A 24,452-nucleotide genomic window follows, 5' to 3' on the forward strand; every position below is an offset into this window, starting at 1 on the left:
CTACTCTTGCGGTGTGTGGGTTTCTCATTGCAGTGGCTTCTCTTGTTGTGGAGCACGGGCTCTAGGTGTGCTGTCTTCAGTAGTTGTGGCACACGGGCTCAGTAGTTGTGGCTGGCAGGCTCTAGAGCACAGGCTCAGTAGTTGTGGCACACGGGCTTAGTTGTTCCGCAGCATGTGGGATCTTTCTGGACCAGGGTTCGAACCCATGACCCCTGCATTGGCAGGCGGATTCTTAACCTCTACGCCACCAGGGAAGTCCCCAAAAACATAAAGTACTTTAAGAGTGAAAATATGTTTAGGTTCTGTTTCAGAAGATTACTATTTGTCCCAAACCCAAGAGATTTTCTTTGGTTAAAAATAACCAAACAGAATAACAGACCTTGTATATATCTTCCTAATGGTAATTTGGGGGGAATTCTGACACTTTGGAAGTATGGTCTGCTGTAGCAAAGGCCAGTAACTGTACTTCCACAGGATGGCAGTGTGATAAACATTGTCGTGATGTAATAAATGATTTACTACATTATTGGTCTTGTGCGTTTTCTTAGAGCTTACTACTTTGATGGAAAGCTTTATTCATCTGCTTTAAAGGGTGAGAAAAGTAGGTTAAGATGGATGGATAGAAGGTTGTGATAGATGTAGATAGTAGTTTGGTCAAATTTCATAAAGAATCTGGAGGAAGAATTGGTGGAGAATGATTGCCATGTGTTTGTATTGTTGAGGTCTTTTGAGAACATTAGAGAATGGTACGGGTGTTGTCAACTGCCTCTTCAATGCCCATGTCAAGAAGAGGAGCTCTCTCCCTCTAAATTTTTATAGAGCCAGGGGTTTTTCCACTAATGTCACATGTACTTGCTTCATTGTATTGTGGTTATTTGTGTACATCTCTGATTTTCCTAATTACATATCTAACTCTTAGACGATAGGTTTGATCTTAATAAGATTTTGTATTTTTAGAAAGTCTTGACCATGATAGACATAAACTTAATATTTGAATGAATTAATTAAAGAGATAATTTTTAAACACACTGTTTGATGCTGTGGTATAAAGACTGGAGAAAAACTTGTTTTCATTTTGCAGTGGAGATTGTGTTTATTTTTAAGAATTGAAAGTTACTTCACTATTTCTTAATACTCAAGTATATCTAATTCTTTTTTTCTTTGTTTTAAAACATGGGTTTGTAAATGGGATTTAAACTGAGGTATGGAGATGTATATCTAATTTTACAGGTTCAAGAAGAAGGGCAGTATTAAAAAAAGCAAGATGAGCTTGTGACATTTTATTTTACTTGGCAGGCAGTCCTGAATTTAATAGTGTTAGAAAAACAAAATTCAACTGAGTAAATTTTAAGTATTTAATTGGCTTTATGAATGATTCATAAGTTGAGTGGCATCACATCTAGCCAAGTAGAAAGGAGCTCCAAAGAGCCTCAGAAAGGGAAAGATTTTTATAGGCAAGACAAGGAAATTCACAAACAGAAATGCCTTTCAGGCTTAGGTAACCTACCTTTTGGGGAGGGAAGGGTCTATGTGTCAGATTACCTCATCTTTCTTTGGTGCGGGGGGGTTTAGAAAGAATTACCTCATTGGTGCTGACCAGAAAATTCCACATTGACCAGTTAGGATTGCATTCCTGGGGAAGGTTGTGACTGCAATTAAGGTTATGAATTAAGTTTTGATTTTAGCCCAGGTGACTCCATTTGGGGCCTGTCATTTCTTTAACAATGGAAATATTGGTGTGTTAAAGAGTGCTGTGAAGTAGAACATATATCCCCCTATGTAAACATCTCAGTATCAGTGACCCAAAAAAGATAAAAATAGGGAAGACATGAATCCAATTCTCTGAAAAGGAAATGGTTATCTTTGGATTATTGCATATAGCACATTTATCAGCTTTGTATCATTGGTGCATGTAAGTAGGTATAAATGAGGTTAATTTGGATAGAGGAATGTTTATAGGTAAAATATTGTTGAGAACTTGTCTGTTTCTGTTAGTTCAGATTTATTTGACATTAACCTATATTTACAAAGTAATGTTTACAAATTAAAGTCCCACCTGGCCTTTTTTATGTTTGCCGAGATTGAACTTCTTTTTCTTGAACTCATCTTCATCTTTTTATTAACTTGAACTCTAGTGTACCTACTTCTTTTTTTAATTTTATTTTATTTATTTATTTATTTTTGGCTGCGTTGGGTCTTTGTTGCTGTGCGCGGGCTTTCTTTAGTTGCGGCGAGCGGGGGCTACTCTTCGTTGCAGTGTGTGGGCTTCTCATTGCGGTGGCTTCTCTTGTTACGGATCATGGGCTCTAGGCGTGTGGGCTTCAGTAGTTGTGGCTCACGGACTCTAGAGCACAGGCTCGGTAGTTGCGGCGCACGTGCTTAGTTGCTCCGCGGCATGTGGGATCTTCCTGGACCAGGGCTCGAACCTGTGTCCCCTGCATTGGCAGGCGGATTCTTAACCACTGTGCCACCAGGGAAGCCCCTCTAATTGTGCCTTTGTGTGTTCAGTATTTCTCCAGGGTTTAATTTCTCAGCTCTAGGTGTCTAAAAGACCTGTTGATCATAGAATCTTAGCTTATTATTATTGGGGCAGAAGAGGGGAGGGATCTACAAATCTTGTCTAAACTCCTCATTCTGTCGCGAGGAGACAAACTTTTGTTTTAAGTAGTTGTTCAAGGTCACACAATGACCTTTTTCCCATTTTTTTTCTAATTCTGCCTCTGTGACTCTTCGTCTGGGTGTCTACACAGACTGATTTGTTAAAGAAACATACTGTTATTAGATAACCCATCAACCAAATTGGTTGGCAGTTCAAATATATGTGACATAGAAATTCTTATTTATATTTACTTAACTTTTATTGCATTTGTGTTCAGCTGTCTTATTGAGGGAAATTGTATTCCAACATTAATATGTCCGGAAAGTACATTGTTGGATGTGTTACTTCTGCAGCGTCCTCTAGACAACTGGTTCTCTATTAGCTTTAGGTCATCAGAAACTTTATACGTTGGTCCTTCCTATTACATTTACTTAAGCTTCTTATCCTTTTCCTAACACTGTAGTCATCTCTCATCAGACAGCTTGGAAGGCAACTTAACATTTGAACCATTAACACATAATTTACCTTCTATAAATGGATTTCTTTTAAAAGCAAATAAGCATTCTTTCTCAGCTGAGTTGAGTGAAGAGAAGCATATGCTGTGCTGTACAATGTGTAGCATACAGATATGCCTGCTATAACAGTTCTCTTGCAGTTTTTTTTTCTAATAGAGTATTTTATTTGCCAACAACTAAATATTGACTGTACTTCATAAAGTATGTGAGTAAGCTTTATAAATGGAATAATCTTCACATTAACTATTTTACATGAGTTTTAACTCCATTTCTAAATAATTTTTAATTACAGTGATTCCAAATACTTTCACTGTAATCAGCTTGTCTGGTAGTGATCTGTGAACCCCTAAATGCAAAAATAAGTCTGTTATACAAATTGTAGCCCCTCCCCAATTTACCTATACACTTAGGTTGATATAAGCCGAGAATAATATATAGTATATTCAGTGCCAAGAGCAAATAAGTTTCCTTTATTAGATCCTAATAAATTCAGTAACTAGTCTGTTTTATGGCTTGACTTCTGTGTACTTAGTTCTTTTGTTCTTTAATCACATAAAACTTAGTGGATAGACATAAGATTTTTTTTTAAACTGGTTAAGTACTGTACAAAAGTGTTAGGAGATTATAAATAGGGTGTGAATACTTAAAAGCTTTTGAGACAATAGCAGCTATTCGTAATATGATAAGTATTCATTTGGTCATGCATACTTTATTTATGGGTTAATGCCAATAGGAATGGTGTTTACTTATATATTACATAGCTTCTTGGGTTATGTCATTGATTATTAATGATAGATTGAAAAAAAACTTGATTCCATTTTCAGGAGAGTAAAACAGCACCAGTCTCCTTAAAATAGTATTTTTTAAAATGGCAGAAAGAATTTCACGATTTATAATGTATGATTAACCATCAAATATGTATCAAATACAATAGTCACTTCAGTATTCTATTCTTAAAATAAGTTCAGTTAAAACTTTGCTAAAAATATATGAGTTGTGTATATATTTATGTTTGAAGTACTTATTGGTAGTAGTAAATTATCCTTGTTTCCTATTTTGTCTTTATAGCATATAGCACTTTCTATATTGTGGGCTTAATATTATCCATGCAGATACCCTTTGTGGGATTCCAGCCAATCAGAACAAGTGAACACATGGCAGCTGCAGGTATGAAAAATATTTATTTTGTTTCTTCTAAGGAATCTGTGAAGGTATGACTGGCCGATCTTCAGTGGAATGAAGGGTTCTTTTGGGGTTTTGTCGTTGTTTTTAATTTTCATCGTATTGGTTCTAAAACATCACCACTATAAAATATGAATATCATAGAGTTTATCGAGACTTTCTGATACTGTACGCCTAAAAGTGCTTATCTTGCCAGCTGTGACTGTTTTGAAAAAGCAAAACATCCTTTTTTGCAAACACTAAATAACATTTGCTTTGTATAAATTAAATAGTGTAGCTGTACACTGAGTTACTGTATCACTGAGTTTTCATTTTACCAAATTTAGATGGAACATTTCATTTTTATGTTCCATACATCTCACTAAAATATTTTATCCATATCTACTAACTGGAATTAATGGCTTTCATATTGATTATAAGGTCATATAATTTCTCTCCCTAAAGCAGAGCATTTTGCCATCATTAATCTCGGTCACAAATAACAAGATACAGTGGGAGATCTGTGAATAAAACTTTATCAGAGATTCTCCACACAAGGTGCATGATCCATAGGAAGTCTGTGGGTAGTTATTTTGTTTGTAGCATTTTATAAATATCAGTATATTTAACTTTCTGAGATGATGTTCCATAGCTTTTATCATCAGATTCTCAGTAAGAATCTTGAACCATCTCCATCCCCCACCCAACTATAAACAGTAACCATATATCAGGATTCTTCTGATCCAGGTCAGTTGTATCCTTCAGTAAATCTGATAATTATTTTTTTAATGATGTTTCTTTATTTTTTAAATTTTTTTTCCTAGAAAACATGTTGCTAAAATATGGGACAAAGGGTGGAATTTAATGTGCTGAATAGGCTTCAGTTACTGAAATGAGATTTTTCTTGCCTGGTCCATGTATGGGGAGTCTGATCATTTTGGAAAAAATATGTAACACAATTTTTTGGGTGTATTAATCGGTTAACTGTCATTTGACAAAGGAAATGTCAGATCAAATGACTAGTCTCTGATATATGAATGGTACAAGGTATTCTAAGAAGGTCTTCCAAATTAACGTTTGTAAATGTCCTTGGTAAAAATGCTTTGTTGATTACTTATATGAACCTTTTCTTTAATCAGGTGTCTTTGCATTGCTGCAAGCTTATGCTTTCTTGCAGTATCTGAGAGACCGATTAACAAAACAAGAGTTCCAGACCCTGTTCTTTTTGGGTGTATCACTAGCTGCAGGTGCTGTGTTCCTTAGTGTCATCTATTTGACTTATACAGGTAGGTGTCATCACCTGTAGGATATGAATCTTGTCTCTAGGTTATTGCAAAAGATAATTCTTTTTCAAATTTTGTACATGTTGCATTTATCCTAGTAGTTCAAATATTGTGGTTTCTTTACAAACTGTATGAAAATAATAGTCAAAGGTTCTAAAATGTGAATAGCAGTACAAATTTTGATTTTTTTTTTAACAGTATCTTAATTTTGCTGCTTCAGGTTCTGATAAATCCACTTTCAAACATCCTTCTCTTGATGGATGAATAGACCCAAAATGTATAAAATTCAAAGCTTCCAGTATTAACAGTGCAGGTTTACCCTCCCTTGTGTACATATACTCTATCTCCTGATTTTAAACAGTCAACCAGATAAGTTTCAGTCTGCTTCTGGATTCTGAGTTAATTTCTAATCCTGACTCTACTAGTCCCTAGAAATAAGTCAAATCTTTCTGAAGGTATGTCAAATTAATGTACCAGCCTACGTCATAAAATCATGAAGAATTAATTGACAGGAATAAAAGGCACGAATGTTTAAAATCATCTTTGTGGACTGCCCTGGTGGCACAGTAGTTGGGAGTACACCTGCCAATGCAGGGGACACGAGTTCGAGCCCTGGTCCAGGAAGATCCCGCATGCTGTGGAGCAACTAAGCCCATGTGCCACAACTACTGAGCCTGTACTCTGGAGCCTGTGAGCCACAACTACTGAAGCCCTCGTGCCTAGAGCCTATGCTCCACAACAAGAGAAGCCACCGCAATGAGAAGCCTGTGTACCGCAACAAGGATTAGCCCCCGCTCGATACAACTAGAGAAAGCCCATTCGCAGCAATGAAGATCCAACGCAGCCAAAAATAAATAAAAGATAAATAAATTTTTTAAAAAATTAAAATCATCTTTGTAATTTATCTAAATTTGGCATACTGGACACCTCACTTTTTAAAATTATCCAATGCTATCTTAATACCTTAGCTTTATTTTACTAGTCAACTAGAGGTTTAAGAGAGAATTGGAAAACGTTCTACAATTTTATCTGTCAACTTGTTGTATTTCTCTGGAAATGTAATGTCCATGGATTTTTTTTTATTTGATCCCTAATCTTATTTTATCTGACTGCCAGCTGTGTGAAATACCTTGTCACCTATTTTTTTAAAAACAAGAATTCTTTTAATATTAGCTTAAATTAATCCATAATAATCAATAAACATAAAAACAGTGAAAAGGCAGATTAATTTCCTCTACACTTTTCCTTCCAAGGTTACATTGCACCGTGGAGTGGCAGGTTTTACTCATTGTGGGATACTGGGTAAGTGCAGATAAGTTATTTGCCCTCATGTTATTTTCCTTTTGTTGTCTGTTCTTTATTAGTATCTCTGTCAATACCTGGGCAACATTTCTAAAGTATCTAGCATGTACTAGTTTAGTAAATGTTGTATTTTGTCTGTTATAATACCTGTTTGGAATTCACCTTTAGTGTGATTATGTAAGTCACATTTCTGTTCATGGGCAACTCCTTATTTTAGTTTTATTTGTTAAAACATTTCAGGTAACGTGTGCCATTTTAGTAATTGATTTTTGTTTTTACCAATGTATTCAAAGTTTCCATCTGTTAGTAATATTTAATTTTTAATCATTAAGGATAGATGCTATGTTATAGCATCTGTATGCCGTAGATATGAAGAAAAATTTAACTTTCTTTTTAATACCACATTATCTAAGTTTCTTGATATTTTTTAACCTATCAAATATACTAGAGAATATTTGTCATGCTTTTTAAGAGTGCTATTATAAAAAGAGTTAGTAAAAAAAAATTAGTTTTAAATTAGCTCAATAATTTTTTATCTCTAGAAATGTTTTCCTAAGGATAAGAAAATATCTCTTGGTGATAATTTACTTCTCTCCCTTGATTCTGCTATTCCATCTTTTTTGTTACTCTTCATGTGGCCGAATAAAAAACCTACCACAATTTATTGAACAGGCCTGCCCTTTGGTGTGATACCAAAAGGGCTCCTGCCGATGACTGATTAAAGGGCATAAGCAAATTATGTATGAATGGCTGAAGCTAATAGACACAAACTTCCAGAGATCAGCCTTTGCATCACCAAAGTTTGAGGGAAAACCCCAGTTGTAGAAGTTAGTTATTCTGATTAGGTTAAAATCCTAGGTTAAATTTTTCTTAGTCATACTTATTCTTGCTTTCAGACTTTAACTGACCACTTTGGAATTTCAGGGAAAATTTGTCCTGTCTTTTCCATTTCCCTCACCAGCCTCTGTGCCATCTCCTTGTTAAGAAAGGTATTGTGGCAATATGATATGTTATCGGATAAGGTATTTCTGCTAGTAATAAGTCCAGAAGATAGTGAAACTCGTTGATGCAAACTTAGAAAAGTACTAAGTTAAAACTGCAAAACAAATTCCTATTTGAGCAAAGATTTTTGTGTTAGAAGTCAGAGCCAACACTTTTATAACTGGCCTTAGATAATTCTGATTTTAGGAGGGGCATATTGGTTTTGGTTTTATCAGTGTATATCAGAATTATTTCCACTCTAGCTGGTTACATTGGAATATACTTTTAAGCAAGAAGAGGTAGGGATAGGAACCATATCTACAATCAGAGAAAGTTTAGTCATCTAAAAGGAACTCCTGTTTTATCATTTACTTTTAAATAATGTTAACTTTTTTTAATACCAGGTATGCAAAAATACACATTCCAATTATTGCGTCAGTGTCTGAGCATCAACCTACAACTTGGGTATCTTTCTTCTTTGATCTACATATTCTTGTGTGTACCTTCCCAGCAGGCCTGTGGTTCTGCATTAAAAATATCAACGATGAAAGAGTATTTGGTAAGAGATTTTTAATAAGTACTTTGATTTATTTATTTTTGTTGAGATTATCACTGCACTTTAAAGTTTTATTTTTCTTTGCTTGACTCTATGCGTATTTAAGATAAACTTTGCTCTTACTTTGCATAAGTGCTTAACTAAGAAAAATTCAGTGAATTTGCATTATATATACTCTAATTATTAACTTTTCATTTTGGACTGGTATATAAATTTTTCATTCAATTTATTGTTTTCTGAGAGGTTAATGTAATTATAGTCTGTGGCTGAGAATTGGAAATTATAACTGTTGACAGAATAGACTTGACTTTATTTTCTCAGTTAAATCCAATCAAGTAGGAAGAAGTTTGCAGGGGCATCCATGATCCAAATTTCAGTGCAAAAGTACATTTTGTAATGGAATAAGAATCACCTTTAAGTAACACCCTCTTGACTGATTTGTGTAATTTCCAACTTACAAGACTTAGATATACAAACTATTTTAAAGGCAGTGTTTAGGATCTGACATTCAAAATATAAATGGACAGAATAAACAGATACCAAACACTTTTATGTAATTCAGTCATCACAAGAAGTATGCTGTGGCTGTTTTGCATTTGATAAAACCTGAAACTGAAAAAGCTTTGTAATATGCACAGGGTCACACAAGCAAATAGTTTGTGCAAGTAGGGGTCCTGGACCATTAGAGACACTCAAAAGTTACTGTTCCAGAGTGAAGTCAGGAGAGATAAAATAGCATCTGCATAGGTTCTAACCAAAGGATGACACTCCTTCTTTTCTGGTTTCTATAGGTCAGTGGACTCTGGATAAGGCCATGTTAATATTGCATCATTCAAAAAGATTTTAGCTTAGACATATTGCCCACTCATGACTTAGCAGTCCCAATCCTAGGTATATACCCAAGAGAAGTAAGTGCATGTGTCCCATAAAGGACATGTTTAAGAGTATATACATAGCAACTTTATCCATAATAGCCCTGAATTAGAAACATTCCAAAGGTTATCAGCAGTAGGATAAAGAGATTATGTATTTGTACAGTAGAATACAACACAACAATTAATAAAAGAATAGCATGGGTAATTAAAAGAAACCAGTACAAAAGAGAACATTTTTATATAATTTCATTACTATGAAGTTTAAGAATAAGGAAAACTAAATTATTGCTTTAAAAGTCCAAATAGTGATTACCTTTTTGGACTTTTAAGGTAAAAAAGGGTGGGGGGTGAGGGGAGCAGTTATTGACTGGGAAGAGGCATGAGGGATTCTCCTGAGGAGGTATACAGATGTTCTGTATTTCGATATGGGTGGTAATTACATAGGTGTGTGCATATATAAAAATCCATTGAGATAAACAATATGGTATAATAAATGTATTTTTTAGTCAGGAAAAAAAATGTGAATTAGCTTCAAATGAGATAGGCACCCAAATGACTCATTAACTTTGTAAAGTCATATAGCCTCTAGCCAGAAATGATAGAGCCTTTCCTTGTGGTGAGCACATTATCTGGAAAGCTTTGACTATTGGAAATTACTTCCAATTTTTGTTTTTTAAGTTTCTTGGCAATAACTTTATAAGTTCCTCCTTTGGTAATAAATTATATTCTTCTCATCCCATTCTTACTTTAAAGCAGGCTTTATGCCAGATACTGGCACAGACTTTTCATAGACTTTGATTCTATAAACTTACTGTGCCTAATAATACAATTCACCAAACATGTTTTCATCTGTCAGTTAATGTATTTTTCTAATATGTGATGCTGTTGACAAATAATTGTCTCATTCCCCATAGTAGCTATAATTAAACTTGAAACATGATACGCTTCTCTAAACTGTTGATATGCAGTGTTTATTTTGTCAACACTAGTTATAATTTCTAAATATGACTTTTAAATTGGTTAGCATTATCAATTCAAAAACAATTAGGGCTTCCCTGATGGCACAGTGGTTAAGAATACGCCTGCCAATGCAGGGGACACGGGTTTGAGCCATGGTCTAGAAAGATCCCACATGCCTTGGAGCAACTAAGCCCATGCTCCGCAACTTCTGAGCCCACGTGCCACAACTACTGAAGCACACGCACCTAGAGCCTGTGCTCTGCAGCAAGAGAAGCCAACGCAGTGAGAAGCCTGTGCACTGCAACAGAGTAGCCCCAGCTTGCCACAACTAGAGAAAGCCTGCGTGCAACAACAAAGACCCAACACAGCCAAAAACAAAATAAATAAAATACATTTATTTTTTTTTAAAAGTTCCTCTTTAAGTAAATAAATAAATAAAACAGCCCTTTTATGAGATGTTTGTCTGTTTTTAGATTTTGTTTTAAATAGTTAGTGGAGTTTCCAGGGACCCTTTTCTCTTCTGAAGTGTTACGAGAGAACTTGTCTTTGCAGTTGCTCTGTATGCCATCAGTGCTGTCTACTTTGCTGGCGTGATGGTGCGGCTGATGTTGACCTTGACTCCAGTCGTCTGTATGCTGTCTGCAATTGCATTCTCAAATGTTTTTGAGCATTATTTGGGGGATGACATGAAAAGGGAAAACCCACCTGTGGAGGACAGCAGTGATGAGGATGACAAGAGAAACCCAGGAAATTTGTATGATAAGGTGGGAAATCTAAAGTAAGGCCTTTAAAATTTTTACGTGTTTTATTTTTCCACCACAGTAAGAACTTGTATATATTATGAAGGGTGATTAAACAAGAATTTAGTCAAACTATGACATTTCTAGTTGGTCTTTACTGCTTGCCTCAAATTTTGAATCCTGGTTGGTCTTTTCACTCAGAAAGCTGGTGCTCTACTAAATTACATAAAATTTAGCGCTATAAATCCTTCTGAAACAATGTGCAAAGTGCTTATCCTTGAGGTCCATATTCACTGTAAACTTTTAAAATATTTGGTTGACTGAATAGTGATTCATGAGGGGAATAAGTGCCTTAAAAAAACAGTCTCCAGTTCGCTAGCACTAGGTGGCTGGCCCATATAATAATGTAATTCACTTTTAACTTCTCAGCTAACAGAGCAGGATTATATTTGGTGCAAGTGTGGAAAAGACTTAGAATCAGAGCACTTGTCTTGGATGACATAGTAAACTTTATTAACTAGATTTTTAAGTAGCAATAAGCAATGAAGAACTTCGCAGTATATGTATTAATTTTGAAATTTTCTTTCTTTACTATGATAGGTCCAGTATTATTCATACAGATTAGTGCTAATAAGGCACATACCTGCTTTTGTGTTTGTGATGTTTTGTTTTGTGGTTTCTTAATAACTAGCCTTGCAATTTAGAACCTCTGACGGTTCTGTTCTCTGTTCCGTGAGGTTTTTGTTTTGTTTTCAAAAATGTAATCTTGATTTTAACAAGTCTGTTGGTTTGGGGTTTGGAAATTAGAAAACTGATTCTGATAATGCAGGTTTTTCCTATACTAAAGTCCTACATGGTCTGGATTATAGCCGGATATTGCTGTTTTCACGGTGAGGAATTCAGATTTTTTATAAGAAAAGGTGGCCAGCATGAGACCATTTGGTTATCTCCTTTGTATTTACATAAAACATAAGGACAGTTGAGTTTGAAAGCAGCTTCTTACTGGAGATTTTTTGCTCTGCAACCTGCTCCTGGATTGGGTTTAGTTCCAGGAAGCCTTCTCATTCACATTTGACTTTAGAATTCACCTTGATAATTTTTAGAAAATGTTGTATGACCCACACGAGAATTCCTGATGGTTATACATTTTCCTTCTGAAAGAATTAAATTGATAGATAACATTCTCCCAACCTTCTCCCTTTTGAGTGTCTTAATGAAAGCAAGTCAAATGATGAATTTGTCTCATCAGTTTTTTTTGCATTTTCAGGCAGGTAAAGTGAGGAAGCATGTAACTGAACAGGAAAAAACCGAAGAGGGATTAGGTCCTAATATAAAAAGCATTGTTACCATGTTGATGCTGATGCTGTTGATGATGTTTGCAGTCCACTGTACCTGGGTCACAAGCAATGCCTACTCCAGCCCAAGTGTGGTCCTGGCCTCTTACAATCATGACGGGTAAGAAGACAACTTGACTACAAGAGGATTTTATACCTACCCTTTTTTCCTGTCTCAAAAGATAGAATTCAAAGATGTTTGTGAAGCTCTGCATTTGAATATGCTGTGCTTTTCTTGTGACCTTTCCCCTGCCCGTCCCCTTTGGTAGAAGTAGGTAATAATCATTGTATTTCATGCTCTTTTCCAAAATATCTTTGCATATATAACATACACATTAGTCTTTCTCAAAGTGTTGTGCTTGGACACAGCATCATCATTACCAGGAAATCCTTTAGAAATGTAAATTCTTGACCCCACCCCAGTGTGTGAATGAGAAACCTGGGGGTGAGACTCAGTGATCTGTGGTTTAATAAGCCCCCCTGGTGATCTGATACAGCTACAGTTTAAGAACAGCTGGTTTATGTACTGCAACCCCGCATTCCCACTCCAGCTTCTGCTTCACTTGGGTGCTCATTAGACTTGCCCAGTATCAGGCTCCACCCCAGAACTACTAAACCAGAATTTGCTTTTTTACAAGATGGCCTGGTGGTTTGTATGCATATTAAAGTCTAAGAAGCACTAGTCTAGCTCTCCATTGATTTTTTTTTTTTTCTCCCTACCATGGAGGCTTTTAACTACCATCCTTAAAATATGAAATTACTTAGTGGCCTGGCACCTCAAGGTTTTAAGTTACCATCTTCACACTTCCAAGATATCATTTAAAAGAATATTGTGATTGTTTTCAGCACCAGGAATATCTTAGATGATTTTAGAGAAGCTTACTTTTGGCTGAGGCAAAATACAGATGAACATGCCCGAGTGATGTCTTGGTGGGATTATGGCTATCAAATAGCTGGGATGGCTAATAGAACTACTTTGGTGGATAATAACACCTGGAATAACAGCCACATAGCACTGGTAAGAATTTGATCAACAAAAGATCAAAAGTTACAAACCTTTATTCACTACTTAGCAATCAGACTTCACTTGTGATTAAGTAGGAAAAATGTGGGTGAAAGTACTCTTTGCTTGCTGAATTTTGAACATACTTCTCTACATATTTATTCAACAAAGTGAGTTCAAGGTATGCTTATTTTGTTTTTAAGAATAGAATTTATTTAAGTATCATTCAGAATTGTAGGCTGTTTGCTGGAGAATAGGCAAAATCTGAAACTTAAAATATTATATTTGTCTTGTATTTTCCATTTCATAAGTTAAGAAAAGTATTTGCAAATATGTAAAACAAATGCACTGTGTTTTATGGGCATGCAAATTATGTTCACTCTAGCTATTAAATAACTAATTTACGTTAATTAAAGTAATCACCTCTCTGTTCTTTAAAGATTTTAAATAGATAACTGGGCGTTAGCCAAATGAATTCTCTTTGTATTAGTGTTGTAACTAATCATTAGATGTTTAGTAAACTGAAGAGAAGAATATATTTGTGCTAGCTAGATGGATGGTCATCCTCGGCCTGAGGTTATGAGAAGTTCTACTTCTTTTAAGCTTGCCTGCTTTCATATTAAAATGTTAATTTCATGAGACCTAATTATTAGCAAAATATTAGAGCATGTATTTCTGATTTTGACATTTCTGCTATAATTGGTTGTAGTAAGTGAGGTGCTTATAAATCTCAGTAAATCTGTTGAATTCATAGCAAATCATTTTTATAAAAAAGTCCATGTAAATCAAACTCTTGAGATGCATTCCATCTTAAAGTAAAAATGTACGTCCATTTTTATTTTTAGTGTATTTTGGGACTAAGTACACCCATTCTCATTTTTTATTCTGTAGGTGGGAAAAGCCATGTCTTCAAATGAAACAGCAGCCTATAAAATCATGAGGAGTCTGGATGTAGATTATGTTTTGGTTATTTTTGGAGGGGTTATTGGGTATTCTGGTGATGATATCAACAAATTTCTCTGGATGGTTAGGATAGCTGAAGGGGAACATCCAAAAGACATTCGGGTAAGAAACTAGGTCGTTCTCGGTGTGTGAAAGACAGCTCCCAGTAGCCCTCTTACCTTGTTAATTGCATTGTGTTTGTTTTCATTATCCTATCCCCCAAATTAGTTCTTCAGTCTGACTTTACTGTTTATTAAAGATACCATAAGCATTTTCCCAGGTTTAAAACTTTGGAAACTCATACCTGGTACTTCCATTCTCCCCTACAAAGCAATCCCTTGTCAAAATTCTTGCCTTTACTCCTTACAGCCTGTCACTTCTGCCCTTTCCTTCCATTTTCATTGCTTCCACTCTGGCATTGACCCCTATGCTCGTAAACCTGAAATAGGACAGTAGCCTTGAACTTGCTATCTTTGCCTTAGTCTTGTTCCCTCTCCCAGTCTAACATGATGTTGATCGTGTTACTTCCCAGCTTTTTTTTTCTTTTTTTTAATCCTTCATTAGTTTAAGGAAAGGGGCCTTGAAACCAGACAGACATGAGTTGGAACTAAACCCTGCCACTGCCAGCTTGGTGCTATGGGCAAGTTGTTTTTCAGCCAGTCAGCATTATATGCTTTGAGCACTAAGTCTTGTTCTAGGTTCTAGTGTTATAATTGTGATTACGGCTGTTTCAGTTGATCACTAACAGATGCCAGGAATAATTCATTTGTACTGCTGTTATGAGAATTTATAGTAACATAGATGAAACCTCAGCCTAGTGGCTGGTTTGAAATAATCATAATGATGATTGAAATAATGAAGCAGTGGTATGAAATCCAAACGCTTTAGCTCAGAATGCACAACCCCTTAATACTTCACTTTCCTTTGCTGGCCTCTTGTCCTTCTATCACCTTTTTCTACTCTGTCGATCTACTCTAGCCCGTGAAACTTGCCTCGTGGTTTCTTTCCTTGGCTCATCTGACACACGTGTTTATACAGTTTTCTTCTTGGAGTACCTTCCCTACCACAGATTAGTCCCCTCTCCAGAAGCCCTTCTCTGGTGCATTATCAGATCACATCCAGCCTGGTTTGTAGGTAGATTCTGTTGTATCTCTCCCACTCAGCTGTGAGCTCAGAGAGGTTGGGCACCCAGCACTGTGGTTTACGTGGTGAAGGCACAAAAGATGAGAGTAAGATTCACTGCTGATCCAGAATAAAAGAACCTTTTGGGAAAATGTATGAATGTGTTTTATGTGACAGGGATGAAGTCGAGTAAAGCCCCAGATTTCTTGTTTAAGTGTAAATGTTGTGACATTTCCCCTTAACTACGATTAATAAACAGTATTACCTTATGTTAAATTGGTCTTAATTTAATCCTCCTAGTATATAATTTTCATTTGTGCATTTGCTTTAGCAGTGTTAAAACTGACGTGGTAGATCCAGATATGTGCTTTGAACCATTTATATAGAGAAAAATCCTAAATTCCTATGCTTTGTGAATAGGTAATTTACACATTCACATGGTTCAAAAAATAAAATATAAAGGGATATACAGTAAAAGTTTACACCCCCCACCCCAAGAAAAGGAAAAGAAAAAAGTCCATGGTAGTCTCTTACTATTTTCTTATGATTCTTATTGAAGCAGATAACTAGTAGCAAAATATACACCTTGTTCTTGCTTTTTTTACTTCACAATATATTATGGAGATCTTATGGGGATGCTTCTTCATTCCTTTTTTTTTATATCTGCATAGTGTCTTCCATTGTGTGTGTGCACCATGATTTATTTAACCTGTCCCTGTTAATGGACATTTAGGTTGATTGCGGTTTTTTAATCTCATAAACAGTGGTGCGATAAATAACTTTCTACACTCATCATTTTGCCCACGTATAAGTATCTCTGTAGGATAAATTCCTAGATGAGGAATTTCTATCGATGGTGTCAGATTAGCCCTCTTAGAGGTTAATTCATAAATTTGATGAACTCCCAATAAAAATTCCTACAGAAGTTTTCTAAACATTCCCCTCTGAACTAAAGAACTGATTTTAAAAGTTCATATGGAAAAATAAAGAACAAATTTAGTTGGCCTACCTGATATTAAATCATGGTATTGGTACCTTTTTTTTTCCTTAAATTATTGAGGTTTTATTATAACATGGTTTAAAATCTGGTAGAATTAATTAATAATCACCCTCCCTCACTCTAACAGACTATTGTTCTTTTTCTCTGTGTTTTGGATACTCTTGTTTATTTCCTATAAATGATTTCTATACTGAGCTTTAAAAAACACCCATGATAGTTTTGTGGGTTTTTTAAGAGATGACATTAAATTTATAAATTCGTCTTCTGATACTGTATTTTTTTGAGATGTAACTAAATATGGCTTTATGAAGATACCTCAAAAGTTAGTTCTTATGGGGAAATGAAAAGGGGAACCTGTAGCTTTGAATTGGTTATATTAAACTGACACAAACTTCTGGATTCTTTCCTGTAGGAAAGTGACTATTTCACCCCACAAGGAGAATTCCGTGTAGACAAAGCAGGATCCCCTACTTTGTTGAATTGCCTTATGTATAAAATGTCGTACTACAGATTTGGAGAAATGCAGGTTAGTTACATCAATTTTTCTATAATCTTTATTCAAAGGAATATTAAGTAGCCTTGTTTGACTCTAAAAAACAGGATAATGATGTTTTGGTTGCGCTGTAAAGAAAAATGTGCTCATCTAAAGATTCTTTTCTCTATTAAATTTAATTTCTGAAACTTGTATGTAAAAAACGAGGAAATATTTTTTAGATCAAAGATTTCCTTCCAAAATTGTTAATTAACATAGGCTCAAATCCATTCTTTGTTTGCCATCTCACTTTTCAACTTCATGCTTTTGGAAGACCAGGGAGAGGTCTTCCAGCTGGGAAGCAGTGTGATCTTAAGTAGTTTAACTTCGCTGCCTAGTGGGGGAAAGCTTGAAATTAAAGAGATGGATTATTTAGTCACTTCATATATTCACTGTTTCCCTGTTCTCCATTACCACAGAGAGCTAGGACTCTCTGGGTCAGAGTTTTCCCAGAAAATTGGAATGATATGGTACAAAAGATTAAGAGTCAACAAAAATGAGTGAATGGGCAAAGAGGCATCGTGGCAAAAAGAACAGATAATGGACTGTCACAACACCTGGGTTCCAGATCTGGCTCTGTCAGGTCACATAATCCTTGGACAAGTCACATTCTCTCTGGACTTGTTTTTTTCCTTGTCTGTGTATAATGGGGGTTGGACTGATGGCTTCTATGATTCTTCATAGCTCTCAGATTGCGTGACTGTCATACCAAGTTACACCTTCATACTAAGGTCACATCAATGGCAGAGGAAAAATTGCTTGTTTAATTTTATACAAATACCAGGGATCGAGATAATGTTTCAGCATTATTCGCTTGGAATTACTCTACAGGTGGCTCTGAAAAAACAGACAAAAATTTTACTACCAGATTTACGTTTTTGTTTGTGTTTTCTTTGAAGGCCACTGCCTGGTCTCTAAACTCATGCTAAGAAAGAAGCAACTTAAGCCATAATAATTAGCTACCTCAGAAAATGGGTGAAAGATTAGTTTCTCTGTTCACTAATGAGAGCATTGAGGGACTTTTTTTTTCTGTCACGTTTATCAAGAGCTCCAAGCCATGCCTGTAGCATGCATTCATTTTGATGCCTTTCCCTGCTCGAGAATAATATGTTTAAGACATGAGGTATATAACTTTGCTCTTGTATAGATGTGCAATAACAAGTTATTCTCGCACTGGAGGAGATTTGGTTTTTGGATTTATATTTAAGTTGAATTCATTTAAGTTCTGTGTGGCAACATATAAACTTAGTCTGAGAATTTCTTAAAATCTTCTCCCGTCCCTCCATTTTTTCCTCCTTTCATTCTTGGTTAATCTTCCCATGGTTTGGCTTGTCTGACTTCCTTTGTAGTTCCCAATTTCAGGTTGGTTAGCATCACTGCTTTACTTGTGCATTGATTTAACAAGTAATGCTGGTAAGATAGAGCCACACTGAATAAGGTAAAGTCATCATGCAGCTTACATCCTGTTGGAGGATATAGGTAATTTTAAAGATAAATAAAAACCTTAGCAACAAACACTATAGAGTAAAAGAATAAGGAATCAATGGAGGAGACTTCGCAACCATCAATCTAAAAAATATTTATCTGAAGGGATGGTATTTGGGCTCAGACCAAAGGATAGAAAGGGGACCAGCCATGCAAAATCACTGAATGAAGAACTTTGAGGTTGAAAGAGTAGATAGTATAGTGCAAGGCCCTGGGGCAGAAAAGCAGGCCCTTCTGTGTGTTTTCTCTGAATACCTATAAGAAGGGCTTTAATGGATTTTATCTTGCTATTGGTTTTTTTATGCCTGTGGGCTGTTCATCCACTCTAAGGGTTCATTTAGTTTCTCTCTTGCAGAGTTTTCCCTATCTGGTTAGCAACATATAAGAACTGTTACAATATATTGCTCTGATTGTGTTTTCCTAGTTTAAAAGGAGAAAGTTTTACTCTGCTGCTAACATTTACTACCTTCTAATATTGCAAGCTTTCCAATATGGTTAACATCCAATACTAATGTCACTTTTGCAGCTGGATTTCCGTACACCCCCAGGTTTTGATCGAACACGTAATGCTGAGATTGGAAACAAGGACATTAAATTCAAGCATTTGGAGGAGGCCTTTACATCAGAGCACTGGCTTGTAAGGATATATAAAGTGAAAGCACCCGATAACAGGGAGACACTAGACCACAAACCTCGAGTAACCAACATTTTCCCAAAACAGAAGTATTTGTCAAAGAAGGTGGGTGCCAAATGAAGTCATGTTTATGAAAGGGTAACTCCATATATACACTAGTATGTATAAAAGGGATAACTAATAAGAACCTGCTGTATAAAAAAAAAATAAATAAAATTCAAATAAAAGAGAAAAAAAGGGTAACTCAAGATTGGTTGGTTTGACTGATAAATAATTACTGAAAATTGCGAATAAATTTTCATTTGCCAGATGAATAAAGACCAAGGCTTATATACAAAGTAGATATAAAGCCAACCTGCTGAGGGCAGTCCTTGCAAACTCAGCACTTCAGGTACCCCAAGCAGCAACTGTTCTGGATAGTTCTTGATAGGGAAGAGTGGTTATCAGTGAACCAAGCTAAGATTTTCCAGAGGCATTCTGGCTTTAGCTTGTGCCACTCCCATTAGTACGACTTGTTTGTAAAGTGAGATGTGTCTGTGGCTTCTGAACCTTTGTGAAAGTAAAAATGCCAAACAAGTAATAACAGTTGTGATTCGTTCATCATCTTTTGGTCAAAGCAAATTTATATAGCATTTTCATGTTCCGTTCTAGTACGACGTTACTGTATTATTCATTGAATAAAAAATAAACTTGAGTTGGTTTGAGTCTTGAATGAAAATAAATCATTTATCTTAAGATAATTATTTTTAAATGTAATTGTCATGACAAAGCTTGTAGGTAGAATTATGATGATGAGACTATTGGCAGTCCTTTTGTAATAAATAATAAGATATGAAGTCTTTTACTGGAGGTCATTATGGCTCACTTAAGCCAAATAGATCTAATCTTTGCTATAAAAGCTACTGAAAAATGAGTATTTATATGGTTGGCCCTCTGTGGGAGATGGAAAATAATGAGCAGTTAGAAGAAATATTAAGATTGTATTTTAAGGTACTACTCTTATAATACTAATTGTTATTAGACTGATCTCAGTCTTAAATCTTGAAAGATACTTAGGTGTACATTGCTCAGATCAGTTATTTTAAATCATTGAAGGAATTGTCTTATCCCTTTGTATTACTTAAAATATACTACAAATATATTCAGAATACAGATCATTTCAATTTGTACTATAAAGTGCTGAATATTAACTGTATGGTATGTAAATAGAAACTTTAACTGAATACTTTCTGTGCCAGGAATAGGTTACCATATCTAGACTAACGTATTTAAATAAGTCACAGAGAGCTGGCACTCACTGTGTCGTCATATCAAGTGATCTGGTGTCTCATAGGCACGTGGTAGGAGAAACTGATGAGTCACATCAGTGCAGAAGTCAGAACAAATGCTGACAGTCTGAAGGCAGTCACTCCTAAGACATCTCAGCCCAGTTATGAAAACAAGGCATTGAACTTGCTGTATAACTGTTGATAGTGAAGTTTCTTAATCTGACCTCTTTGTCTTCTCATCATTTCCCCCAAATAAGTGAATGGATAAATAAAAATCCATCTGTCTTGTATGCCAAAAACATATTCTATTAGCCAACAACCTGGATCTAGTATTTCTGGTTTCCATGGCTTTATACTCAGTTTTGTAGTAGCAGGAATGCTTTTTATTTGTTTTGCTTTCCTCTCTCCAGCCCAGTTTTTATTTTGGGGGTTGAAGGGGGTGTGAGTGAGTACAGCAGCCACTTCCTGCCACTGCCAAGCTGACATGGCTGAGGCACTGGGAATTGTAGTCCAGGGCTGCATGGCTCACCTGCTCCTAGAGAGAAAACACCCTGAGGACCTAGATACATACGTGCAGAGACCTGGGGCATTTTACAGGATCTCATAGAAAAGGTTTCAAGTTAGAAATAATGTAGGTGATGATGATAAAGAAACCAACTCCTTGGCCTGGTTTGAATTTTTACAAATTGTGTCCTCTGAAATTCTTTACTTTTTGCCCTAATAAAGTAAGTTAATAATAAGGTAACACATATTGTGGGCAAGTTAGCAGTAGCTAATTTTTGTGACCTTAAGAAGGATTGCATTCTGCCTTGTATTTTTGTCACTGTTAGAAAAAAATTATAAATTGTTTTAAACTGAACATCATAATATATATGTACACGACATAGCATTTGCCAGAGTTTCTGAAACCTCCAAAAGTTGTATTTAAATGTGAGAATTGAATTGAGGGGTCAATCTCCTGAGTCTTGACCTGCTGCTAACCCAGTGCTTTGACTGATGCCTTAAAGTACTAATTTCCAAGAAATTTGCTTTTTTCAGTATCTATGAATATGTCAGATTGTCAGATCCATGTCCTATATTGATTTATCTTTGTGAGACTCTAAAATAGCAAACATTTTTGCAGTAATTTCTATCACCACATTTGTAGTAATTTATTTCTTACACCACAGACATCAGTTGACAGTATTTTAAGTGGAATCCTGAAGTGTTAAGAAAAATGAAAAATATCTTAGTTTTTTAAAGATCTGTGATGCTCAAGGAATGTTATGGGTTTTTTTTTCTTGGTGTTTGGGTTTTGTTTTAATATTTAAGTGCTTATTTTCCTACCTAAATTGGAGAATGTGCCAAGTAACTTTATTTCTCTTTATTTTTGTAGATAGGTGTAATCATCCTCCTTTTTTACAGATAAGAAAATCGGGGCTCCAAAAGTTACTAAGTTAATTTGTATTTCTGACACAGCTAATTCTTGGAAACTAAACTAGGAGCACCATTAACATTTTCTGAATCCTTAGTCTAGTTATATATTCTATCATGCCTGGAAATGTGAGTAATTATTACACCTGAGCATTTAGTGGTTGAGAGGGGAGGTGGGGATTCATTCACTTGATGGTGAGGAATGTATGACAGGCATTTGAGGACTGCTGTGGTCGTCCTTCATCTTAAAGGTGAGGACCTAGTCCAGTTCATCTTGGATCTCAGCATCCTTGGCATAGAGCAGTTCATGGTGCTCATTGACTGTTTCAAGGAGTCCAGCCCTAGGAAGATCTGAGGGATTATAAAGACAGTCTTCATCATTCTGCAGTAAACCATGTGTGTATCTGTAGTTTTAATCCGTAGGAAACCTGCACTAACACCATGTGTTCTGTTTTCTTTTTAGACTGCGAAAAGGAAGCGTGGCTACATTAAGAATAAACTAGTTTTTAAGAAAGGCAAGAAAATATCTAAGAAGACTGTTTAAATATACTGTTCTGGTTCCTAACTTGAAGCAGATGTCCTTGTGAGAACCGGTCTTTGCCTTTAGCTCATGTCATGTTTCACAGCGACGGAGGGTACAGAACCATCGCTGGAACCATCACTGGTCCAGGTTAATGTACAAAACTTTCTGGCAATGCCTGATTTAAAAAATAAAATTGGCTTACTGAGAACAGCTGTTTTTGATTTGTAATGTGAAGCAAGACAGAGCACTGCTGTAAATGTCTAACAGCAGATTTTTTTTTTACTGGTACATGTTATCCTTCAAATCTGAGAATTTGGACTAATGGCACCAAAGAACCCTCTAATTTGGTCCCTGGCACATGCATACTTGTCAATGTTTTTATTCTTTTACAAGATTTTATTTGAATTACCCAGATAGCAATACGTAAAATACGAATGACAAAATATGATGCAAGCTTCTTGAACCAGTAAACTAGTACGGTCTGAGAAAGAGGTATTAGAAAAATAATTATACTTCCTTGAACTATATTTATTTTCATGTTTCTCCAGTGCAAAGAATGTTTCATCAAATGTACATTTTCTATTGCTTACTGTTTGCTCTGAGAAGAAGCTGCTGTTTCAAAGATGGACCTGTAACTAATCGATTCAAAGTTTTTTTTTTTTATGTTGAAACATTATTGCTGCTGTTAGCAGTTGTTTTCACCAGGTACTTACAGAGCAGATCTCATACGTTGTTCATTCAAGGGCTAAATTTATATCCTTTGGAAATCATGGCAACTGCACAGGATGTTGCTAATTACCAGGATTGGGTTTGGTATCTTAGTCCTGAGGTTAGCACTTTGTTTACATGCAAAAGATTAAGGAAGAAACCCTTAAAGTGGACAGGTAGCCAAAGTTCATTTTGTGTGATTCTTCAAAATGACAAAGGATTTGTAAAGTTCGCCTGGATTTCTCTCATTTTTATAACAGTTTCATCCATCACAGTGATTTTGTCCTCTGCTCCATATTTTGTTAGTCCCTTAGGCATTTGATGAAACACTCTTTAATGCTATATGCATTTTCTTATTTTTATTAAAAATGTGACAATTGTCCAAAAAAATGCACTAAAATATAAATGGAGATTGAACATGTTCACTTTCCGTCTCATAGGCAACTTTATATACACTTGAAAATTTTCTCCTGTTTAGTAAAAGTGAAAGAGAAAGGGTTTTTCCTGCCACAGGATATCTTTTTTTTATATAAACAAGTATAATTTACACCACTGCTTTTGGTGGAAAAGTGCAGAATAGTATGTAACTTTTATGAAGAAAAGTGTAATTTACAATATTCATTGAGAATGTTACTGCTGATTTTCTTTTCCAAAGTGTAGAATATTCTTTGATTTATAGAATCCATTTTTGACCCAGATGATGGTTCTTTTACATACCAATAAAATGGTTGAACCTTTTCACAATAAAAGTGTAACTAAATCTGGATTTCTGATACCTTGTCATTTGGAGGATTTTATTTTACTTTGTTGCTTTAAAATTCAGTGCAGAGAAGTTGCTGACTGTAGGGAAAATAAAGTTAATTCAAATTTTGTGTTAAGTGTTGTCTTTTATACATCTTTTATTTTTGAAAGGACTAACAGTATTGAACACATACTTCCTTCTTGTTCACTTTTACAAAGGTTTTAGAGAACACGTGTAGGAAAAGTGCTAGATTAGTTCAACTTAGGTCTAAGGTCTAAGTTGAACTAATCTATTATTTATTTTGCCTTCCTTTCCACCCCAGAGTGAAAATTTCATTTTGACTTTTTATGGGTGAGTGAGGGGAAGACACCTAGCCAAATAAGAATTTAATCTCCATGTAAATGAGGCTAGGACTCTAACAAAAAAGCCCTGCTCTGTAAGTTCCGATATTTAATCAGCCAAGTCTTGTATAATTTTCTCATTAAGAGCAGGAATGATCTCTCACCTTTTCCAGTTTTAGGGAACCCCATTTTGGTTCAGTGGATTGCCTCAGCAAAAACTATATTGTAACCACACTTGAGATTTTATTGTAACAGAAAAGTGAAATTATAGACAGTAAAACAGCTTTTATTTTTATTCCACATCTTAGAATCGAACAAGCTGAGTGCTTTGTAGTATAAATAAGGCAGTGAGGCAGCAAGTCCAAAGATAAAGTTTATTTTTCAAACTTAACGTCCTTATCTACTTACTTGAGTTTGCATTTGTAGAGTTTTA

General features: G+C 35.4%; 1 protein-coding gene across 1 annotated transcript in view; it reads left to right on the plus strand.

The window, feature by feature from the left end:
- The window catches only part of STT3B (STT3 oligosaccharyltransferase complex catalytic subunit B), a 98,102-nt gene extending 74,400 nt beyond the window's left edge, over window positions 1-23,702 (plus strand). Inside the window, exons 6-16 of the mRNA XM_060022089.1 lie at window positions 4,183-4,281; window positions 5,415-5,561; window positions 6,812-6,860; window positions 8,246-8,400; window positions 10,785-10,996; window positions 12,240-12,427; window positions 13,153-13,324; window positions 14,201-14,374; window positions 16,786-16,899; window positions 18,917-19,129; window positions 22,169-23,702. Coding sequence (XP_059878072.1) covers window positions 4,183-4,281; window positions 5,415-5,561; window positions 6,812-6,860; window positions 8,246-8,400; window positions 10,785-10,996; window positions 12,240-12,427; window positions 13,153-13,324; window positions 14,201-14,374; window positions 16,786-16,899; window positions 18,917-19,129; window positions 22,169-22,249 — 1,604 coding nt within the window. The 3' untranslated portion in view covers window positions 22,250-23,702. The remainder of the gene's footprint in view (window positions 1-4,182; window positions 4,282-5,414; window positions 5,562-6,811; window positions 6,861-8,245; window positions 8,401-10,784; window positions 10,997-12,239; window positions 12,428-13,152; window positions 13,325-14,200; window positions 14,375-16,785; window positions 16,900-18,916; window positions 19,130-22,168) is intronic.
- Window positions 23,703-24,452: the final 750 nt, after the last annotated feature.

Source organism: Delphinus delphis, chromosome 10 (genome assembly GCF_949987515.2).
Source record: "Delphinus delphis chromosome 10, mDelDel1.2, whole genome shotgun sequence".
Classification (NCBI taxonomy): domain Eukaryota; kingdom Metazoa; phylum Chordata; class Mammalia; order Artiodactyla; family Delphinidae; genus Delphinus; species Delphinus delphis.